The sequence below is a fragment of the Equus caballus genome, chromosome 29 (assembly GCF_041296265.1).
Source record: "Equus caballus isolate H_3958 breed thoroughbred chromosome 29, TB-T2T, whole genome shotgun sequence".
In the NCBI taxonomy this organism is placed as follows: domain Eukaryota; kingdom Metazoa; phylum Chordata; class Mammalia; order Perissodactyla; family Equidae; genus Equus; species Equus caballus.
In genome coordinates, this window is record NC_091712.1 from 21,939,821 (window position 1) to 21,963,515 (window position 23,695).

The following is a 23,695-nucleotide window of genomic DNA, read 5'->3' on the forward strand; positions in this document are numbered from 1 at the left end:
TCTCGTCCCAGCCGGCCCCTGCGCCTGTCTCGTCTGTTAACATGGCTGTCCCGCTAGGCTGTATGTGGGCTCCTGCTCCTCTGCCTCCAGCTCTGCCCCCTCGAGCCCTGAATCCACTCCCATGGAGTTATTAGCTGGCTCCGGTAGGTGACTTGGTAATTCTACATCTCCTCAATGTCCCGGTTGCATAGCTGGTCAGGGTTCCAGTCCCTGATTTGGTCTTAAGGTGAGCAAATTTACACACCAAGGAAAGGAACAACTGTATGTATATTAAACTCACTATTTTCATGTGCTTAAAAAAAAATAGAACAGGAAGGGGCTAGATAAATGAATAAATGGCAGATCTGCTAACATCTAGAAGTTGGAGATATTTGGGTCATACTTCTAACTCTCAGGGCACTTACTGAGCTTTCTCATGGGCTCAGGGACTCAGGAGTATCAGATGATCCTTCTTTCAACTAACCCATTATGATACGGGTTAGTTCTTCTATTATGTTATATACTATCGTGTATAGTATACAACCTGGTAGTCCATATTAATTTATAATATGTATTTTATAGGTCATCTAGTTAGAATTCTTCACTTTACACAGGAGAAAATAAAGGTGATGACACAAAGTGATCTTAAGGTCAAACACCTAGAGCACAAGAACTGAAATCAGCATTTGTAGGAGCTGCTCCCTGTGACCTCTCCACAGTGTTGATTTATCAGAGTTCCACGTACACCGATGAGAAGCCCTAAAGCTGACCACTCTCTTCTAGAAAGAGCTGAAACACACCTACTAATGGCACGAGATAGTATCCAAGAGGGCCTTTTCTTTGTGGTCCCTCATTGTCATGATGTAACATGAAGACTTTCATCTTCATTGCATGTATGCTTCAGTATGGCTACACATCTAATTTGGATACCTAATTATATGTTCTCAAAATCTGGGGCAGAGAAAGAAAAGACTTTAGTGGATTTAGAAAATCTTTTTTTTTTTTTTTAGGTATAATGAAAGGCCGCAGATACATGGAAATTTGCATTGTCAAATGCCAGCATTTTAGCAAGCTGTGTAAACCAAGGACTAGTCTCCTTACTACACAAGATTTTGGTCATATTTTGTACTATTTTTATCACAGCAAATTGTTTTTAAAACGTATGGATATTTAAATAGCAGAACCCTTGAGAAATTTTATTTAAAAGGTTTGCATTGTCATAAAAACAGATGAAATATATATCAGTCATCAATTATTTAATTCAGTTATTGTGTAGTTCCCAGAGATTTTTGGTACTAAATAAATTTGTTTATTTACATACCTGTTTTGAAAAAATTGCCAAATCACATGCTCCTTTTTCTGAAATTGCTTTTGAATCCCTGTTATCCGTTGTCTTGATATTACAGGGTTCTTCATGCTTTGGGGAATAGGAATACAAATTGTGAGTATTTCTTGCTACTTCTGTTGGTGTTGCCACCATCTGCTGGTTTTCAAAAGAAGCCATGCTGTCTTTCCTTAATTGCTGCCTTCTCTTGTAACCGCGGTACTTGCTCTGGATGAACACTGCTGCTCTATCTTCCTCCTGAACTTCCATCGTTGCTTCCACTTGCTTCTCATGGACGGCGCCATGCCGCAGATGGCTCCTCTGCTGGCTGCATACTGGTGCATTCTGGGTGACCACAGATGTCTTCTTTTCTTTTTCCCCGCTACTTGCATTTTCATGAACTGACCTTTGGCTAAGACTAGGTCCCAAAGTTTTTTTAAAAGAAGGCTGTTGAGTCTCATTCTCAGCTAACCGAAGTCCTGAGTAGCTTGACCTTTCTGATATGGTCTTCCTTTCTAGATATGCTGCTTTTGAGTCTTCAAAATCCCTTTCCTCAGTATAACTGTGACAGTAAGTCTGGATCACAGCATCCTGCTTCTCCACTGTCCTTACCTTACTGTTCTCTTCCAGGTCTTTGATATACTTCTGTTGGGGGCTTACTTCTCCCTGAGGGCCCTCTACCAGATACAATTCTTGCTTAGCCTCTCCCCCACAGATGTTACTCATTTTTTTCTGAGTTTGATATCCTCTGTTGTTACTTTTGACAGTATTCACGGCTTCCTCCTCAGTTTTGAAAGTGGAAGTCTTCACTACAGATGTACCCCCTTGATTGTTTGGAGCAGGAATGACTGTTTCATTGGTAGATACTGCATTTTCTGCCTGTTTCTTCACAAAAGATTCCCTGTGTAAAACATAATGCATCTGAATATACGATACCAAACTTGAGCTTATTACCTCTTTTGGCAATAGCTACATGCTACATAATGGTGGGAGAAAAGCAAAAGGGACAAAAAAGCTCAAAACAAAAACTTACTGGGGGCCAGCCCAGCGGCACAGCGGTCAAGTTCGCATGTTCCACTTTGGCGGCCTAGAGTTTGCCAGTTCAGATCCTGGGCATGGACCTACGCACTACTTGTCAAGCCATGCTGTGGTAGGTGTCCCATGTGTAAAGTAGAGGAAGATGGGCACAGATGTTAGCTCAGGGCCAGTCTTCTCAGCAAAAAGAGGAGGATTGGCAGTGAATGTTAGCTCAGGGCTAATCTTCCACAAAAAACAAAACAAAACAAAACTTATCAAGTCACATTAATCAAGTGTTTCCCAAAATGGTCTCCAGACAACTGTGATGGCTACCCAAATAACGAGAAAACCAGTTTCAACTTAGAGTGAGAAATATCCTAGCATATTTTCACTTAGTGAGGTGTCAAAATTCTAGGAATTTAATCACTTCAAATATATCCTTTTCAAAACAAGGTACCTATAGTGAGGGGATGTTGTGGAAAATACATCCAGATGTGAAACCAGGAAGCAGGGTGTGCTCACCAGGCGGACGTGCTGTACTTTAATAAGCGCTAAGTCTACTGATCACAGGAAGTATCTTACAAAATTAACGGAAAAGCAGCGTCCCTGCTCAGTTCATGATTATACAATATGCTGGCAGGATGTCACAGTTGTTACTTTACCAATATCCTTAATCCAAAATGATTGCCCCTCAACTTGAAGATAAGATTTTCTTTACACCTCTTTTTTTTAGCCACACTGCTTTTTTTTTTTTTTGTAATGGCAAAACTCTCCCAAGAGCGACAAGGCCATGGCCATGAAAGGGTGTTAAGGCAGAGTCAAAAAGTCATAACTTCACACTCTGACAGGCTACTGTGGAGGCTTTTGCCAAAACCTTTTCATTTTGGCCCAGCAAAGCCATGGTAGAGTTTTGGTCTTACACCATCTGTTTGTAAAGAAGGACTTCTTTTTTTTTTGAGCCAAACTTGGAAAAAGCTACTGGGACTCCATTTTCCTAATTCCATTGGCCAGTTTGTAGGCCTATTATGGCATCCTCAGACTTACACAGGAGGCATGACAGAAGCCCTGTCATTCTGCCAGGGATGGGAAAAGTAGGTAGGGAACCAAGAACCCCATAATTTCGAGGAGTGGCTTTGCTAGTATTTTAAATAACTCTATCATACCCCCAAAGAATGCTAATATTAGTCAAAATACAATTAATGAGAGAAGACAAGCAAACTCAAATAAGAGCTACAGTAATCAAAAGAGTATGGTATTTAGCATAAAAACAGACACATAGATCAATGGAACAGAATAGAGAGCCCATAAATAAACACATGCATTTACGGTCAGTTCATTTACAACAAAGAAGCCAAGAATACACAATGGGGATAGGACAGTGTCTTCAATAAATGGTGCTGGGAAAACGGACAACCACATGCAAAGGAATGAAACTGGACTCCTATCTTACACCATACACTAAAATCAAATCAAAATGGATTAAAGACTTGAATCTAAGATTGGAAACCATAAAACTTCTAGAAGAAGACATAGGTAGTAAGTTCCTTGACATCAGTCTTAGTGGTGACTTTTTGGATCTCACACCAAAGACAAAGGCAACGAGAGCAAAAACAAACAATAAACCACATCAAATGAAAAAGCTTCTGCATAGCAAAGGAAACCATCAACAAAATGAAAAGGCTACCTATGGAATGAGAGAAAATGTTTGCAAATCATATTTCTGATAAGGGGTTAATCTCCAAATTACATAAAGAACTCATACAATTCAACAGCAAAATGACAAATAACCCAATTTAAAAATGGGCGGAGGATCTGAACAGATTTTTCAGAGAAGACATACATATGGCCAACAGGTATATGAAAAAGTGCTCAGCATCACTAAACATCAGGGAAATGCAAATCAAAACCACAACGAGATATCATCTCATACTGTTAGAATGGTTATCATCAAAAAGACAAGAAATAGGGGCTGGCTAGGTGGCGTAGGGGTTAAGTTTGCGCTCTCCGCCTTGGTGGCCCCAGATTCGCCGGTTAGGATCCCAGGGGTGGACCTATGCACCAGTTACCAAGCCATGCTGTGGCAGGCGTCCCAGATATAAAATAGAGGAGGATGGGCACAGATGTTAGCTCAAGGCCAATCTTCCTCCAAAAAAAAAAAAAAAAAAAGATAAGAAATAACAAGCGTTGGCGAGGATGTGGAGAAAAGGGAACCTGTGTGCACTGTTGGTGGGAATGTAAACTGAAGCAGCCACTATGGAAAACAGTATGGAAGTTCCTCAAAAAAATTAAAAAGAGAACTACCACATGATCCAGCAATTCCACTTCTGGGTGTATATCCAAAGGAAACAAAACCATTATCTTGAAGAGATATCTGCATTATTATTGTGAATAATAGATGTTCATCGCAGTATTATTCACAATAGCCAAGGTATGGACATAACCTAAGTGTCTATCAATGGATGAATGGATAAAGAAGATATGGTGTATGTATACAATGGAGTATTAATCAGCCACAAGAAAGAAGGAAATCCTGCCATTGGTGACAACATGGATGGATCTTGAGGGAATTATGCTAAGTGAAATAAACCAGACAAAGACAAACACTGTATGGTATCACTTATATGTGGAATCTGAAAAAAGAAAAAGTCAAACTTATAGAAACAGAGAGTAGAAAAGTGATTGCCAGGGGTGGGGACCTGGAGAAATAGGGAGAGGTAGGGAAAAGGGTACAAACTTTCAGTTATGAGTAAGACCTGAGGATCTAATGTATAACATGATAACTACAGTTGATAACACTGCATGATATGATTGAATTTTGCTAAGAGAATAGATCTTAAATGTTCTCACCAAAAAAAAAAAGATAACTATGTGAGGTGATGGATATGCTAATTAAATAGGTGGGGGGAAGCCTTTCACAAGGTATATGTATATCAAATCATCATGTTGTACACTTTAAATATTTTACAATTTTATATGTCAATTATACCTCAATAAAGCTGAAATTTAAAAAAAGATGAATAAATTCTGGGGATCTAATATACAGCATGGTGAGTATAGTTAACAGTTCTGTATTACATATTTGAAAGTTGCTAAGAGAGCAGATCTTAAATGTTCTCATCACACTCACACACACAATATTTTAATTATTGAGGTGATGGAAATGTTAACTAACCTTGTTGTGGTGATCATTTCACAATATATACAGGTGTCAAATCACCATGTTGCACCCTTAAACTTAAACAACGTAATATATCAGTTAAATATCAATAAATTTGGGGAAAGAAGACAAGAGGCCTGGAGTTGGGGCTGGAATGATCCTCATCTCCCCGGAAAACCACTTATTCATCTTTCGATCAATTCAAGTTTTACCATTTAGGCAAAATCTAGATATCTTTCCCCTCCCCCAGTCTCTACCACCCAAGGCAGAGTTCTCCTCCACGGCCCCACTGCAGTCTTTGCATATTTTTACAGCAGAGTTAACTCACCTTGCTAGAACATGTATTTATTAGTCATATTTCTTTCCAATGACTTTGTGAGCAATTTGAGAATAAGGATTTTGTCTCATTTATCTATTGTGTCCCTACTACTTAGCACAAAGCCTACTGTATAAATGAATTCAGGTGGATCTGCTAAAACGCACTTAGAAATATAGGTATGGAGCCTCAGGAGAAGATAGGACAAAGGTGCTATCCTTTGAAGGATAGATTATGATTTAGGAGCCAATGGCATATAGATTATGAAGGCCATGGGAATGAATAAGAGAGCCCAGGGACATTATTTAGATGTGGAGGAGGATTTAAATACGGGGAGAGGAGGAGGGGGAGAGGAGGAGGAATTAGCAAAGGACACTCAAAATTAGGAGCAGAAATGTACAGAGCAGTCTGGCAGAAGCCCGGGCAGAAAAAACTTTGAGAAGGAAAGTATGGTCATCAGGCCAACGAACTCCCAAAGAGTATAAAGAAAACGGAAGTGGTCACTGAGTGTTGACTGACATCTAAGGCGTCAGTATTAGGAACCTGGTTAGGTACGAGGAAGACTGAACTTTATTTTGTGATTTTACAGATTTGAAAAATCTATAATGCAAAGTGGTATAAGAATGAACATCATTATACCTTTTATTTTCGAAGTTTTTCTTGTAGTCAAATTCCTGATCATGAGTCTGAATGGTTGTTACTGCTGTGTTTTTTGTGTTAACGATTTTTCTTTGTTTCCTGACTAGATGTCCTCTTGCAGCTGAAAAATACAAGGCCCAGGGTAGTGTTAATCGTGATAAATAAAAGAGCATTACTTTAATGAGTAAAAACAAATGGTTTTTTGGCTATCAATGTCAAAGAGGAAAATGAAATGAAAGACTCAAAATAGAACAAGTTCATAGAAAACATTGTTCATTAACAAAACTCTTCCAGATGACAAGCTATAGCAAGAAAATAATTCAAGTACTTTTCATGTCAAGGAGAGAACTAAGATGGAACTAAAATGATACAGATGAGCTAAGCTGATGAAAAAGACAAAATGTTCTCATTTGCTTAAAATCTGCTAATAATTATTTTCCTCTTATTTTTGCCATATTCAGCCATTCATGAGAGAAAGCCCCCATTTTCTAAGTATATGTTTTGGACTTCTTGGCCAATTATCCTTGGAGCCAGATATATTTCAGAATTCAGATTTAAACTATTTTTGTTTTAGAAAGGTATTTCAGAGCAAATAATGTCCATTCTATAACATTCTCCACATCAGGGGAGCATTGGATAATCAAACACATGAATATTTCTGAGAAAAACACAATATTTTTACTAAGTGGGATGAATAAAAGACTATAAATATTCGGTCGTGTTTTACTGCCAAATGAGTTATGAGAAACTTTTTTGTCAGCATTTTATGAATTTTGGAATTGTGGGTAAAGAATTAGATCCCGAATTATAGGGTTCGTATTTTGATGTTGCCATGAGAAGCTAAGGGCTTAAAATTCCGAAAGAGATGATGAGGCATTATGAATCACAGAATTGGGACTGGAACATGAATCTCTTGAATATTAGTCAGCTGCCCCTCACGTCAGTGTTCTTCAGAACGCAGGCTGCAAATCAAGAGTGGATCATAAAACTGATTTAGTGGGCCAAATCTAGCATCTAAAATGAAATGGAATAAGCCAGAACAGAAACTATCAGAGTGCTTTGCTTGTAGTTATGTGTGTCTATCAGGTTACAGAGCAAACACATTTTTTGACTATGGAAGTCCAGTCAAAAAATTTTGAAAGATACTGTACCAAGACAAGCTAGGTTCTAAATTTAGTTTCTTACAGAAAAATGGAAAGCAAAGGTCTATTAATACATTTTAATAAAAATTTGTGAAATGAAGAATGGTTATAAATATTATTTCCCTACAGTTAACAGAACGAAATGGATGCCCTTTTACAAAATGAGATTTAATTAAGTTGTCAAAAATTATGGCAAGTGTAACCTTTGGAATAAAGTAGGAAAAGTCTTACTGTTGAGTGGGTTATAATAATACAATTCTTAAGATTTATAATTAATTCAATCACTGTTGATAATAGGTCAATTGTGTTTCATTAATACTTGGCAGAAAATTTTAAAATTAAATTATTTTACTTAAAACATTTATTCAGATATTAAAAATGTCAATCACTAAAACAATCAGATTTCGATTTAGTACAGAGAGAGTATCAGGCAAACAGAGTCTGGCATTAAACACAAAAGCTACATAAAAATTGGAGATTTGCATATAAGATTTGATATTATGCTCACGTCTAAACATAACATGTTTTGTTACATGCGGAGATGATCTTATACCTGACTGTATAATTATGGCACTCTCTTTCCTCTTCTCCTGTAGTTTTTTGTACCTTCTTGAACCCAAGAATCCTCTGACACAGGCTTGAATCAAAATAAGCTTGTCAACGGCTTCCTTTCGCATTAAATTCAACTGTTCCACATGATAATATTTAAAGAACACCTTAAAAGAATTAAATAAATTCTTATTTAATAAATAAGAAACAAAAATAAAAAGAAATAAAGAAAAAATAAAACTATGCACACAGATGTGATAAAGTCATGTCCTATGCTTTGAAAAAAAGATTACATTCTAAATCTTTTCAGATCTTGGAAATCATTATCGTTTGCTTCTTTGGCCTGGATGTTGCTATATCATTATAGACTTTTATGCTTGAAGAAAGCCTCTCTTTGAGAAGGAATACAGTTCAGCAATCATCCTGTTTATTTACAACAGGTCACTAGGTTTTGTTGGTTGGGCCAATAAGAACGGAGGATGTTGAGCTCTTTTATCAAAGTTTTATCATATACTCTGAGCAACGCTAATTTTTATGCTTTTTTTTTGTTTTTTTGTTTTTTTAAAGACAATTGCATTTCTCCAATTTAAAAATCTTACAAATCCATTTGTAAGATAGAGGACAATTACAGTAGTTCATTCATCAAATGTTTACTGAGGCCTATTGTATGTATTTATCTGCTGGGGATACAAAGGTGAAGGAGGCAGGGGCCCTGTCCCTCAGGGGCTCACAGTGTTGTCAGCGGAGGGAATAAGGCAGAGAGGGCCCCAGGCAGAACTAACAACTTTCTCACTAGACACAGCGTTCACCCTGGAGAAAGGAGGGCTGACTTTCAATCATTCTAAAATCAAGATGAATCGGAGGAATGGAGGAACCTGAAGGCCTGGAGATGTTCTCATCTAAGAGTTTTCAACCTCCCTCAGGAAATAAGAAGGTTTTTTTTTTCTTTTAATGGCTAAATTTACTAATGAAAATCACCTCAAAAAGAGTTGATTGACTCCACTAAGAAAGTCACTTAAATTCAAATTCAAATTCAAACAGCTGAGTCGTGAGACCTGGTAACTCTGACTATAGAACTCTGTCAGCGCTCCGTTACTTGAAAGCTTGGCACCATAGGCAAACAGTTTCGCATTAGGGGTTTTGATTGAATTTAGTTTTAATTTCTGTAAGACTCTAGATGTTAATATATTTAGTCCATTCTACTGTTGACAATTCATTTAAAATTCAATCTGTTTAAAAAGGTCATAATTTTTTTTTGCACAGCACTAGAAATGTTCCTATATTGAATACTTTTATCCATTTTAATGAGTTGGAAAGGGTGAAGTGGAAAAATACAAATAGCTTTAAAATGCTACTTAAATATCATGCAGAACTGGACCTGAAAAGGGCCTTTTTACAAGTAAAAACTCCATTTGAAGTCAGGCATGTGTTTCAGACCATAAATCATGAGATTTCAGCCTGATGAAATTCACCTTTGTGAGCGTCTAAAAGAAAATGGTGTGAATAGAATACACACCTTCTTAATGCTCAGAATTTCCCCTTACTAGGTACTAAAGCAAATACAGATTACTGAATATGTAGGACACTCAGTCTAAGATAAACATTAAAAAAAATTCCTTAAATTGTTAGAGAACTAACTTCTCACCTGAACATTATGAAAATTCTCTCCCACACCTCCCACCCTCAAGACACAACCAATACAATTTCTTTGCAAATGTGTAAATTTGATTTAGTCTATGTCTATGGCGTGGCTGATCTAAGTTATCCTTGAGTGGTCGACCTATGAGTACTTCTTTGTCTTAGCTTGGGTGATATCTCCATCCTCCCGCAGTGATACATTTGGGTGCCCCTAAGACCCGGTACCCTGTTTATCTCCTCACCCCAGCTCTGAGGATCTCTGAGAAGCCCTATGCATCCTTTCTCCAAGCAGCCACCTGTCTTACTTCCATATTCAAAATTAGTTATGAGTTTTTACTTGATTCTCTGGGATTAAATAAGCTAAGTTCTCATAGGCTCTCAAATCTAATACATAAACACACCAATATCCAAACACATATAATGAGTCTAGTAACAATGGTGAACATCTCACTCTGGATAAATTTCAAGTTTACAATAGAAGCAAATTCAAGAATTAGGAAAAAAGAAAAACAGAAATCTACTGAGATTATTATGATTCTCTGCAGCTTTTTGACTACATTTGGCAGTGATAAGACAGAGAAAATATATTAGTCTGTGTTCAGTACTATGTGAAGTGAAGTATACTCATTATAAATTTCACCCTTTTTTGGATAAATCTTCAAGATCAATTTTTCTTGAATTTCTCAAAAGAAACTTTTATGAGAGCAGTTTCATTTTGCAAAAGAAGGAAACCTTTAAGAATTTATCAACTTACTTCCCTTATTTTAAGCTAAAGAGTCTATAACATAAAAAGCCACAATATTTTCAATCATTGTAAAATGTTATAATTCTCAGTAAATATCACAGTTACTAGTATTTTTCTTGAAAATTACGTGAAAACATTACTTTGGTTTTTCCAAGAGCCCAGTTATCCAGACCAGCTTTTTCCAAAATGGTGGCACAGGTGTCAGGGCTCACGGGGGGTTCTTCACTCCACTTGTAGCAGAGAACATGGTACCTTCAAATAGGAGAAAGGGCTGGTTAGCATTTCACAAAGGTCCAAGGTCTCGGTAGCCCAGCAGACACTTGATGGCTCTATGCAAGAGACGGAGGAGACTCCCCAGACGTAACCAGGGGAGCCTTTAGATATTGTCAGAACACCTCTGGAGTAGACTGACTCCAGATGATGCAAATTTGGACCAGTCTATTCATGCAAATTTGAGCATCGTTTTTTTCACCTTAGTGATTGCTTTTCAACACTTAACACTGAAATTCCCCACCAAAACTCTATCACTCAAAAAAAAAAAAAAATTAGCTGGGTATTTTTAAGAAGAAATCTTCCTCTGGGCACCAAAAACAGCAGGACTGCAGTGGCAGGAAGCAGAGGGAAAGCTTTATTCTTTTCTTTTCACCTTCACAAAAACATCGGAAGCTGATCTTAAAACTGGATGAAGGAGTTTAATTCCACACAACCTTCCTACCACTGTACACACGCCTTCCATCATTGTTTTTCCTTGAGTTACACTATGTCTCTGGCTGGAGTTTTCCTCTATTGGTTCAATAACATCAGTAATTGAGCGGAAGAAGTGAGTAAGAGAAAAGCTGATTATGTCCTTTCCTGACTTGACAGTCTCCGAGCATTTCCCAAGTTCCAAGCTGGGATGGCACAAACGGGTGCTTTCAAAGGCTGGGCAGGTAATGAAAAAATGTGAGCCAGGAAGCAGTAGAAATGTAGGAAATGGGAAGAGCACACCTGCCGACAAGCAGTCATTTAACATTTGTTGCCACATATGATGTAGTCTGAAAGCATCCTCCTGCCATACATCCCTGCCTGCCTTTCCAGCCTTACTCTTTGCTATTTTCCACCAACATCTTGAGCTCCAGCAATGAAAGTTATTTAAAATTATGCCAAAGGGCCATGTGTGTTTGTGCCTCTATGCCTTTCTATGTGTTATTCCCTATGCCCACATGTCCTTCCATCTTCACTCCTTGTTCCCCTAAGGAAGACATACTCTTGCAATATTCTAGAAACGCTCTTCAACATATCTTTGATGAACAGATATCGGGTAAACTGATGAAATATGAGCGGGGAAAGCCAGAGAGCTGTTCCTACAAAACTGCATCCAGTGCTTTGGTTAGCCTCCATAAAGAAGTATTCTAGAAAACCATGGAATTAAATGTGGATAAAGCTGTCATAAAGGGTCGAGGAGAATAAGAATTAAGAAATATTCAGCTCTTTGATTGTTTCACAAGTATCTCTAACTTCTTGCTTTACTTCAAGAAATATTCACTACAAATCATAAATAAGGGATTATGGATAGCTTATGGAAGAAAGTCAATAAACTCTGATTAGTGGACTTTAAAGGAAAAAATTAAGCTTATCTCAAAAGATTGAAAAGTAAACATCTGTTCATGTTCTTAGTTAAAATACAATATTTATAGTATGCATTTATGTGTTATTTTTATGCTTCTCTGCTTTATCTGAATTTTGACTATAACTAAGAAGTCTTCCCCTTTCCTCCCCCCCCCACCATCTCTACTTCACGTTCTCAGAGTACCCTGTGCATATTTTTATTAAGAATATCCACTATTCTTTCATTCATTTTTGAATATTTATGGAGCACCTACCATATGCCAGGCACGCTTCTAAGTGCTGGGACCCGGCAGTGAACACAGCAGACCAACACCCTGCCCTGGGAGTTTCCACCACATTGTACGATAATGTAGATCATTAGATCCGATTCCCTCAACCAACCTGTGAGTTTCTTAACATCAGAGGCTCTTTTATTAATCCCTGGATTAATCTTTTGTTCAAAGACTGGGACATAGTGGGTGCTCAATTAAATGTTTGTTGAATGACTAATGAAGCACCTCTGGGACTTGCTGTGGAAATAAATATCTAGGTAGACCAGATGCGCTTATGGATGAAAGCCCCAGACCCATGCTTTGTTGTGCCCCTTGTTTTGAAGCCAACATACTGACTTCGGCTTTGTTTTTTATGAGTTAGCTGCATGGTTTACCTTGTGGGATTTGAGACCACAGCACTGTAGGGGTCTGCAAGTAATTTGGGGACCTTGGGGCTGAGGAAAAAATAATAATGAAAATAATTATAGTTAATATGTATGGATGACATTTGGTTCTATCAACAGACTTCATATATATTATTTCATTTAGTGCTCATAACCACAAATGAAGTAGATACTATTATCATCATTCCTATTTGCAGATGAGAGAGACTGAAGCTCGAAGCTTCTAGAACTCAAGTTACTTTGAACAAGGTCACATTTAGTAAGTGGCAGAACTGGGATTCAAACCTGGGTTTTCTGACTTCAAAGCATGTATGCGTCCGTGCTCCACTATCCTGCTGCCTTCCATCAGTTCTGGCTGCATCAGAGCTCTGGTGGCAAAACTGAGCATAGGTGCCTGGCAGGAAAATGGGGCTAACTCCATGGCTTCTTAGGGTAAGGGTTCATTTGAAGCAACTACAGTCCAAACCCAGCGTCTTGTGCAAAGTCAGTTTACATTGTCTATCTTCCCTTAAGATTATTTCTTTGTCACAAAACAGAGGAGCTTATCTACAACAGAACAAAGTGTCTGATGAATTTTGCATCATACAAGGCGGGTCAGTCAGAGGCTAAGGCAGGACTGAGGAGGGTTAGTCAGTGCTATTTACACCTCCACAGGCCCTCCGCAAATTGCTCAGCCTTCCTCAGAGTCTACGCCAATTTGGATGACAGCTTTCAAATTTGTGACAGAGAAAAGGTTTATTTTATTTATAGCCTTTTATTTCTAGAACTTCCTGTATTCAGAACAGCTATTCACATGTTCTCCGTATATTCAGCTTTTTCCCCTCCTCATTTATCATGCAGTAATTTGCTGTTTTGTAATAGCACAGGACGTGGAGATACATTTAAGAATTTCTTCTCACTTCTGACCTTCTAAATAAGCTCCTTTGAACTACGATATCATCAAGAAAATAGATTTGGTTCTCCTTATGATACATATTGATAAACATGGATAATTTTGAAACTGTTAGTCTGGCTTTTAAATCTCTCTCTTCATAATTTTATCCAGACCAGTTTCCCCATCTGATCCCATCTTATCTTCTGTCACCTCTGTCACTTCACTAAGGCCCACTCTGCCGATCCAGTCTAACCCAAGTCCCTCTGGCTTTTGGTACACCATGTACAGAACGGAGAATTTACCTGTTGGTCTATAAGAAATTCCAATATTTTTAATTTCTTAGTTTTGGATATAAAGTTGGGTCTGCTCGGTGAGAAGTGAAGCCAGTGATTTGATGCTGGCCGTACTTCTGACCTCTGAAATTTGAAGCTTTAAAGCCTGTCTTAAGCTACTATAAAGGATTTGCCAATATGAGTGTCACCAGATTTATGCAATTTTGCTCTCCATCATGAAAAAGTGGTAAGGTCTTTTTTATTTCAAGGTGCTCCAAATAAATACCTTTCTTTTCTTTCCTAGGTCTCTAAATAAAAAAAAGAAATCAAGAACTACCACAAATTGATGAAAAAATGAAAATTTGCAAAAAGAATTAGAATTCTTGTTTCATTCAGTGAGGGTCCTGGTTACCTCAGGTAAAAGAATACTTGACACAGACAAGACGGTGTTTTATTATTTGGGGGAGAGCGTTAGAAATTACAGTTCATTGTGCAATCATAAAGCTTTGTTTTGTTCTTAACACTAATTCATACATTCTGAAAAAGGTCAGAGAATGTTATATATGGAGAATTCCTCAAATGCTAGGTTTCAGCTGAAAATTGTAATGGACTTCACTTCTGAAAATTGAAATTTCAGGTTTAATGGCTAATGGAAATCATAGAATTGATAAAATATCAGAAACGTGCACTTAAAATATTAAAAATAGAAAATGCTGAAGTTCTATATCACCACTAATGTATGATTTAATATGTAGCTTGATTCATTTTACATTAATCTCAGATATTAAAAAGGACTCCTTAGACCTAACTGAGTCTCTATGTCTTCTAAATCACTTTTAGAGACAGAATCTCATTTGGTCCTTACAACAATTCTATCGGGTAGTCACAGCACACTCATTAGATGAGGAAACGAGGTTCAGGCTAGGCCCGGGTTTCTCAACCTTGGCCCTGTGAACACTTTAGGCTGGATAGTTATAGGTTGTGGGGTGGCTGGTCCTGCACATTTTAGGATATTTAGCAGGATCCCTGGTCTCTACCCACTAGAGGCCAGCAGCAACTCTGCATCCCACCAGTTGTGACAACCAAAAATGTCTTCAGACATTAAGAAACGTCCTTTGAGGGGCAAAATGTCCCCTCATTGAGAATCACTGGTATAGGCCCCTGGTCACATAGCTAGTGGCAAAGCTGGAATGAAAACCAAATCCTTCAGCTCCTCAGCACAGAAGCTCAGGCCTCTGATGATGCTGCCTATGACCTGTACCTTGTGCTACCATATAGGATCTCCCAGCTGACAACAGAACTTCCAGCCACAGGTAATAGTTACCTTCTCTTGCAATACAGAATCATCTGCGTGAACAAAATGCCTCCCTCCTAGGACACCCAAGTAATTCTCTCTCCTATTTTGTTTCCTATAATTCTTCTGACACATTTTTATACAAACTGCACATGGAAACTTAAAAAAGAAATCTACATACCGCTTTATAAAGTTAGCAAAAAGTATCCGATGTGAGTATCCTAGCCTTCGAATTCTTGCTGTTTCCAGAATTCCCGTGTAGCGAAGCTGTAGCAGAACTTTGTCTTTGTCATATTTTCTCGCCTGACGTTCATTATTTGGTTTGATGCAACGGACGAAATGAGGTTGGCCCACCACCATTTTAGACAGCAAATCCATCAGAGAATACTATAACATGAACAAAAAGAAATTTCCCAGGGTAGCAGACAAAAACCTAACTAGCAGGTCTTTCTTTTTATCATGAGAAAAAAATCTGAAAGCTGAATGTTACAAATGCTCGCACTAATTCACAGAAGAGAAATCTGTATTAACGAAAGTTTTATTTATAGTATATTTTTTAAAATGCAGGTTTACTCACAAAAATGTAAATGCAATAACTAAGAACTTAGCTACTAAAAGCCTGCCTATAAACTTTTAAGGCAACTTTAATTAATAGATAAAATTATTTTTTATACAGTTTGTTTGTAAGTAATGATATTCTTTCAGGGAAACTTTCTGAACTGCATTATTTAGGCACACAATCTGCTTTCCTGCTTACACTGCTAATATCCTTGCCTAACTCTTTCTTTAGAGAAAGTATGTAAGTAAACACTTTAATCCCTATCAGAATCATCTCCTAGTTTAACATAAGGACTGAGAAGTTAATGAAGTTTAATATATAGGACACGGTTATAAAAATAAACAAATCCATTTAAGTACTCTAATCTGCTCTCGTTTGATAATTTTCTTATTTTGGAAGTTTTTTAATTGCACAGATATGAAAACTGCATTCTGCAGCAATACCTTACTAAAACAGCCGCCAATTACTGGTCAACTAAGTGCAACATATTTGGATAATCATGGTTCAATTAAAAGTGCAACCCCAGAAAACTAGTATGTCAAAGACCAGGATTACAAATTACTGGCAAGGAAAAAAATGTATGGCCATAGATAGCTGTTGACGGCTGGATCTCTTTTAGTGTTGGAAATATAAAAGCTGACATTACAAAGCCAGTGCAAACCGACCAGTGGAACTGGGCAACTGACAAAGCACGGGATATGCATGGCTTCCCCTTGGGCACCCACACTCCGATGTGATCTTCTTCAAACAGCTGGGTCTGCCACCTTGGAGCCCTTTATCATTACGTTTATCGGTGAGTCATCATTCCTTTCGTCATGCAAACACCTGCCAAGCACTGGAGATACAAAGGTGATCTGCGTGCCTGGTGACATTCTGAGTAAGAGCTGACTGTAATTTATGCACTGGTTTTTCTCAGGGACCAAGACAGAGTTCATGCATACTATGTTCATTCTTCTCTGCAGAATGAAAAATGACTTTTAAAATATATTATATACTACACATGGAATTATCTTCTATCGCCTTCACTTCAGCCTGAGGAGTAAAATGATTTTATGAACTAATGATTTAAAGATATACACGGTGTTTGATGTCAACAACAGTGGTAGGATGGTGGTCTTGGATAACTCAGTTAAAAAAGAACACGATGTGGCCGTAAGTACTCTCGGTGATTCAACTGTGGTGCGGTCCTGATGTGAGCTGAATGCACCAGCAGCGAACGTGAGATATGAAGCATATAAATGTACTAGGTGCTACTCAAAGATGAGTAAGCACATACTGGCTCTTATGAGCTTAGGACTTGAAAAATATTTACTAAAACTATCCAGCTATTTTTAAAAGTATTTTTTGATTCTGTTAGGGAACTGGATTTATTCACTAAACACTTACAGTAAATTTAACCCAAACCCCCCTCCCCCATTAAATTAGTCATGCTTCATTTAATGAAGGGGATGTATTCTGAGAAATTCGTCCTTAGGCGATTTCGCTGTTGCGTGAACATCATAGAGTATACTTACACAAACCCAGATGGTATAGCCTACTACACGCCTAGGCTATAAGGTATTCATCTTATGGGACCACCGTCATATATGCAGTTCATTGTTGATCGAAATATCATTATGCAGCATGTGACTGTATAACTATTAATAATTTCCAAGTTTTAGGTGATATTTTCTTCATTTTCATTGGCTGGTTAATAAAATTTTATCAAAAGAGACAAACAGAACTGGAACCAATATAGAGGGCAAGGTTACCTAGAGTTCTCCAGAACACAGAGAAAATAAAGTGCTTCTTTTCTTTCCTTTCCCCCATAGTGTCCAAGGAAGAAAGGTCACCTTGATGCTACGCTAAGGACACAGTGACTCACTTCCTTGGCATGTTACTGTGCTTCTCTAGTGTCCCTTCTCCTTGCCCCGCTCCTACACCAGTTCTATTTTTCTTTTGAGGTTTGTCAGCTCCTCTATGTGCAGGGAGATATGGAATGGAGATGAATGCTCAACCCTGCCCCATCTGTCTATCGTAAAATCACTCAGGAGTGGGAAGAAGAACTGACCGGTATCATAGCATCAAATTAAAAATCCTTTTAAGTTTTATTCTAGTGGGACTGTGTTTGGTTCTATGGGCAAATTTTAATCAAGCTGTAGAACTCCACTATGATCAACCTGCTATATGATAATTTTACAGATAAAATATCAAAGCACACCAAGCCACAGAGTTTCAACTGTATATTCTAATATGTCATATATCTAACGAACAGAAAATGAAACACAATAAAAATCCTCTTTTGCTAATAGCACTCTGACATTTGTTACTAGCTTTAAATCTGTAACTTTCATTTAGAATAACAACCCTAAGCGCAACAAATCATAATTTAATATCTTACTCTAAAATATGATGCTACTGTTTGTGTTTTCATGTTGGTCGTCTCTCTGGCACGACATGTGGCTTCTCCAATTTCACCCTAAGAAGACCAAGGGAAACAGAGATGTTTCAGTGCTTATGGTACTTTATGATCTACAGGGAGCACGTGGTTATCATAGCCCAGGCTTTCATACACACAAAAGAACAAAATGTCATTGATAGTTCTACTTTAAGGTAATTGTTTTGCTAGTCTCATTGGAATTGGAATTGGTCTGGCATAGCATGTGATTATCTTTGAATTAGCTAATACATTTTAGTTGGTCTTAGTGTAATACTAACACGAGCTATAAATGATGAGTTAGGAATATATCAGAAACGCATGATTATTCTACTGACTAGCAGTAATATGAACATAACATAAATATCTGCTCAAGCAGAAAAAAAAGATCAGAGGGAGAAAAACTAAGGAAAAGGCTATTTATTTTTAGGAGCACAAAACACTGCCATTGTAAAGGTTAGGTTCTTAGAACCGCTGCCACGAACAGTGCACTTTCTTACCTTTGTCAGGTCGGTTCTTTTTTCTGAAGTCCTCATTTGATAATTTGTTATATTTTGAGTTTTTAAACGTGGCAGGTTACCTATGGGAATGTAGATAAAATTAATTTACCTTTTAGAATCATTTATAGCTAGAAGATATACCCCATTTACTTAAATGTTAAAATAAACATTGTTGACCCCACAATATTCAGACTCACATGCTTAGTTAACTATTTATTGAGAAACTCAGGGATAAAATAATACGTGAAAATGTGTAACAAATTTTAAATTCAGAAAAACTCCACGTTGGAGAAGAGAAAAGGTAGGGTAAATGTTGGATTTCCTTTTAATTGCTACAAGATATAGGGTGACTATGATAAAGGGAGCAATTTGCTGCTTTTTTGTGTTTGTTAAACTGCATACGAGATTTTCTTTAAGGCAAAAGTAAGCTTTACAATGGGCCTTAAAAATCATGCAGATCATTAATTCACATGAAGAGGTTATAAGCAAACCAAGTATGGTTGAGAGGATGGACATTTTCAACCTAACACTCAGAAACAGTGCCTGGTGCTAGGGCTACACAAAAGTACACAACCCAATGCTGTGAAAAAATTATGATGTAGTGAAAAGATTATGGCCTTGGAAGCCAGGAAGACCTGGGTTTGAATACCAGCTGTAATACTTAAATTGTTTTGCCCATGGATCATTTACTTAGTCTCTGAGTTGCAGTCTGAATCTATAAAATGGGGATCATGATGCCTACCTCACAGAATTTTGATACGTGATAATACGTCTGGCACATGGTGGGTGCCTGGAAACATTAGTTCACTTTCACTGGTCTCCCATCTCCCCCAAGCACAATAAACTAACCAACCCACAATCCAAGAGTTCATCATCCTAATGGTAATGTTCAAAATGTCTCCAGAATTCAGTATCACTTCAGGAAGATCATTCTTCTTCACTCTCACTCTTTTAGATGACAAATAGAGGCCAATCCCACACATTCTTTGTGGCTGCAAAGACTGGCTCTGAGATGGTGGTACAGGAATGAAGCCTGCCTGGGATGTAGCTGGCAATGCCTCTGCTCTGCTCACATCCCTCTTCCCTCGTTCCCCCAGGAAAAATGCTGAGAGGGGCGTGTGGGACGACTTCGTGCTGGGCTGAGACGGCACACGACACTCTTCAGTCTTCAAGCCTGAAACTTACTGAAGACCGCAGAGTGGACAGAGAGAGTAACCGGTGATCTTCAGAGGAGCAGCTCCGGGAATCTCACTTATTGTTCTCTCTCTTTTTTAAGGATTACCAGGGAAAGATTTGGAAAAAAATTACCACAGACTTGGAAGTTTCTTGGAAGCATGATGAATCTACAAAGTTCACATTAATTAGGATAGACTGAGTACTTAATAGATACCATTAACTTAACATTAGCCAAGTAAGAAGCAAAATTTTAAGTCTATCTGGAAACTTAAAAAAGTAGAGGAAATTCAGTAAAGGATTAATAATTTCACTTTAACAAAATTTATACATTAGTTATCAAATTATTTAACAAAATAAACAAAAGCCTTTTAAAAATTCATCTCTGCATATCAACAAGAAGTAAAATGAGCACAGATCTTAATTTCAGAAAATATATCTAGTTTGCTTTTATAGTTGGCCTGATGAAGAAACCTGTCATAAACCAAACTAGAGATGTGAGCTGCAGGGATTTGTGGTGGCTTTTCCCCTAATAATGGCTAAACTACATTTCATAGTTGAAGCCAAACACGGAGAAGGCCAGGGTTATTTTAGCATCTTGGAGACAGCATAATATAGAATTGAAGAACCTGAACTTTCAAGACTACTTCTAAGACTTCCCAGTGGGATAACATTAGGAAAGATGCCCAACATTTCCAAGCCTCAACATCTCATCTGTAAAAGTAGTACCTCCTTATAATGTTGTTATTAGGAGTAAATGAAACTACTTAGCACAGTGGCTAGCACACTGCAATTTCTAAACAAAGCTATCTATTATTATTATTATTATATGTTTGCATATCTAAGTGAATATAAAGCCCAAATGCCTTTGATAGCTTTGAAGTTCTCAGGTACTGAAACACCTTTGACTATGAAGTGCTTCTCTTCTCCCCAGCCAACTAGACACTGTTCTGCTGACAGTCAGGAGACATAATATAATATTGAGAACCTGACTGCATATTTTATAAGGGTGGAAAACATGAAGTTAGATGTATAGATGCTGCTGGTGGATACACAAAGAGATGATGATTGTTAAAATCAAAACTGAAGACTTTTGCTTCTGGGCAAGATAAAGTAACAGACTGGATTAACCGAAACAAAAAAAAAATACAAAATATAGGGAACAATAGGGTTCTTTTTCCTTCCATTTTTTTTAAATTGTAGTAAAAGACACATAACATAAAATTTAGCATCTTAACCATTTTTAAGTGTACAGTTCAGTGGTATTAAATACATTCATAATGCTGTGCAATCACCACCACCATCCATCTCCTTAGCTCTTGTCATCTTGTAAAACTGAAACTGTATACCCATTAAATACCATCCCCATTCCCCCCACCCCCAGCTCCTGCAACCACCATTCTCCTCTTTATCTCTATGATTTTAACTACGCTAAGTACTTTATGTAAATGGAATCATACAGTATTTGTCTAGGAACAACAGCTTTCATAAATTGTGCACCAAGCAGTACAGGAAATCAAGCCCTGAGAGAGGGGAACAAACGAGGTGAGGCCTATGATTACCCCAGCTTCTGTCTGAAAAGGTTTTATGCTGCAGTGCAGGAAGGGGAACCCAAGTGAAGCCTAGGGGAAAAAAACAGATGCACCCAACAGAAAACAAATAGCAAGGTGGTAGAGTCAAATCCAACCATATCATTAATCACATTAAATGTAAATAGTTTGAGCACTCCACTTAAAAGACAGAGATTATCAAATTGCATTTAAAAAAGCAAGGTCCAACTATGTGCTGTCTATAAAAACCAGCTTTAAACATAAACACAAAAATAAGCTGAAATTAAAAGTATAAAAAAGATTTACCATTCAACCACTAATAGTAAGAAAGCTGGAGTCTTCATATTAATATCAGGCAAAGTAGATCTCAGAACCAAGAATATTACCAGGGATAAAAAGGGCCATTTAATAATAGTAAAGGGGGCTATTCATCAAGAAGATATAACAATTCTAAATGTTTATGCACCCAATAATAGACCTTAAAATTACATGAAGCAAAACCTGATATAAATAAAGGAAAAATAGATAAACTGACAATTACGGTCAGATATTTCAAAACTCCTCTCTCAGTAACTGATAGAACCAGGAGAGTGAAAACCAGCAAGGATACAGAAGACTTGATCAATACTATCAATCACGTTGACCTAACTGACATTTATAGAACGTTCCACCCAACAACAGCAGAATTATTTTCAAGTGCAAATGAAACATAAAACAAGACAGACCATATTCTGGACCATAAAACATGTCTCAGCAAATTTAAATGGATTAAATCATACAAAGTATGCTTTCTGAGCACTATGGAATTAAATTAGAAGTCCATAACAAAAAGATACCTGGAAAATCCTAATATATTTAGAAATTAAGCAGAAGACTTATAATAACCCATATATATGCATATATTAGAAAAGAACAAACATTTTCTTAAGCCACTGATCTAAGTTTCCACCTCAGAAATCAGAAAAAGACAGAATAAAACCCAAAGTAAATAGAAGAAAAGAGGCAATAAAAAGCAAAAAAATCTACAAAATAGAAAGCAAAACCAATAGGAAAAAAAATCAATGAAACCATAAACTGGTTCTTTGAGAATAACAATAAAATTGATAACTTTCTAGAAAATCTATCAAGAATAAAATGAGAGAGGACACAAATTATCAATATCAGGAATGAGAGAGCTGACATAACTTCAAGATCTACAGATATTGAAAAGATAATGAGGGAATATTATAGTCAACTTTATGTAAATACATTTGACTACACAGATAAAACAAAGTTCTTAAAAGACACAACCTATTAAAGCTCATTCAAAAAATTAGATAAGTTAAATAGCCTTATGTTTATTAAAGAAATTGAATTTGTAGTCAAAAACCTTCTCCCCCCCAAATTTTTCAGGCTCAAATGGCTTCACTGATGAAGTCTACAAAGCATTTTAGGAAGAAATAAGACTCATTGTACTTTTCCTGAAAATTAAAGGGGAGGCAATACTTCTCAATTAATTCTATGAGGCCAGTATTACTCTGATTCCAAAGTCAGAAAAAAATTAGAATAAAACTACAGTTCAATATCTCTCATGAACATAGATGCAAAAATTCTTAACGAAATGTTAGCAAATTGAATCCAGCAACAAATAAAAAGTCCAACGCATCATGACCATGTCAGGTTCTTCTCTGGAATAAAAAGTTGGTATAACATTTAAAAATCAATCAATGTAACTCACCATATTTGCAGATTAAAAAAAAACACAAATGGATGACCATCTCAATAGATGCAGAAAAAGCACTTGGCAAAATCCAAACAGGCATGCCTGATAAAAACTCAGCAAACTAGGAATAGAAAGAAACTTCCTCCTCCTGATACTGGACTATGAAAAACCTACAGCTAACATCACACTTAGAGAAAAACTGAATGCTTTTCCCCCAAGATCAGGAATAAGACAGGAATGTTCACTCTCGCCACTTGTATTCAACATTGTATTGGCGACTCTAGCCATCTAGCCAGGCAAGATGAAGACATAAAAAGTAAACAGAATGGAAAAGAAAGAGCAAACTTTAGTCACAGATGACATGATCATCTATGTAGAAAATCCTATGGAATCTACAAACAAAAAGTTACTCTAATAAACAAGTTTACCGATGTTGCAGGGCAAAAGATCAATATACTAAAATCAACTGTATTTCTATGTACCAGCAACATACAGAATTTGAATTAAAAATTACCATTTATAATAGCCTAAAAGTGATATACGAGCAGATAATTTGACAAAAGATGGGTAAGACTTGTACACTGAA

General features: G+C 37.2%; 1 protein-coding gene across 20 annotated transcripts in view; it reads right to left on the reverse strand.

The window, feature by feature from the left end:
• MYO3A (myosin IIIA) overlaps positions 1-23,695 on the reverse strand; it is a 218,021-nt gene that overhangs the window by 29,969 nt on the left and 164,357 nt on the right. For all 20 annotated transcript variants that reach the window (XR_011433841.1, XR_011433842.1, XM_070254779.1 and 17 more), the window contains 7 exons: positions 18,685-18,764; positions 18,149-18,226; positions 15,391-15,596; positions 10,647-10,758; positions 8,128-8,290; positions 6,433-6,553; positions 1,301-2,204 (listed from right to left, as the gene is read on the reverse strand). Coding sequence is in view for 18 of the 20 variants with exons in the window: in XM_070254779.1 (XP_070110880.1) it covers positions 1,301-2,204; positions 6,433-6,553; positions 8,128-8,290; positions 10,647-10,758; positions 15,391-15,596; positions 18,149-18,226; positions 18,685-18,764 (1,664 nt within the window). In the remaining 2 variants the exon portion in view is untranslated. The remainder of the gene's footprint in view (positions 1-1,300; positions 2,205-6,432; positions 6,554-8,127; positions 8,291-10,646; positions 10,759-15,390; positions 15,597-18,148; positions 18,227-18,684; positions 18,765-23,695) is intronic.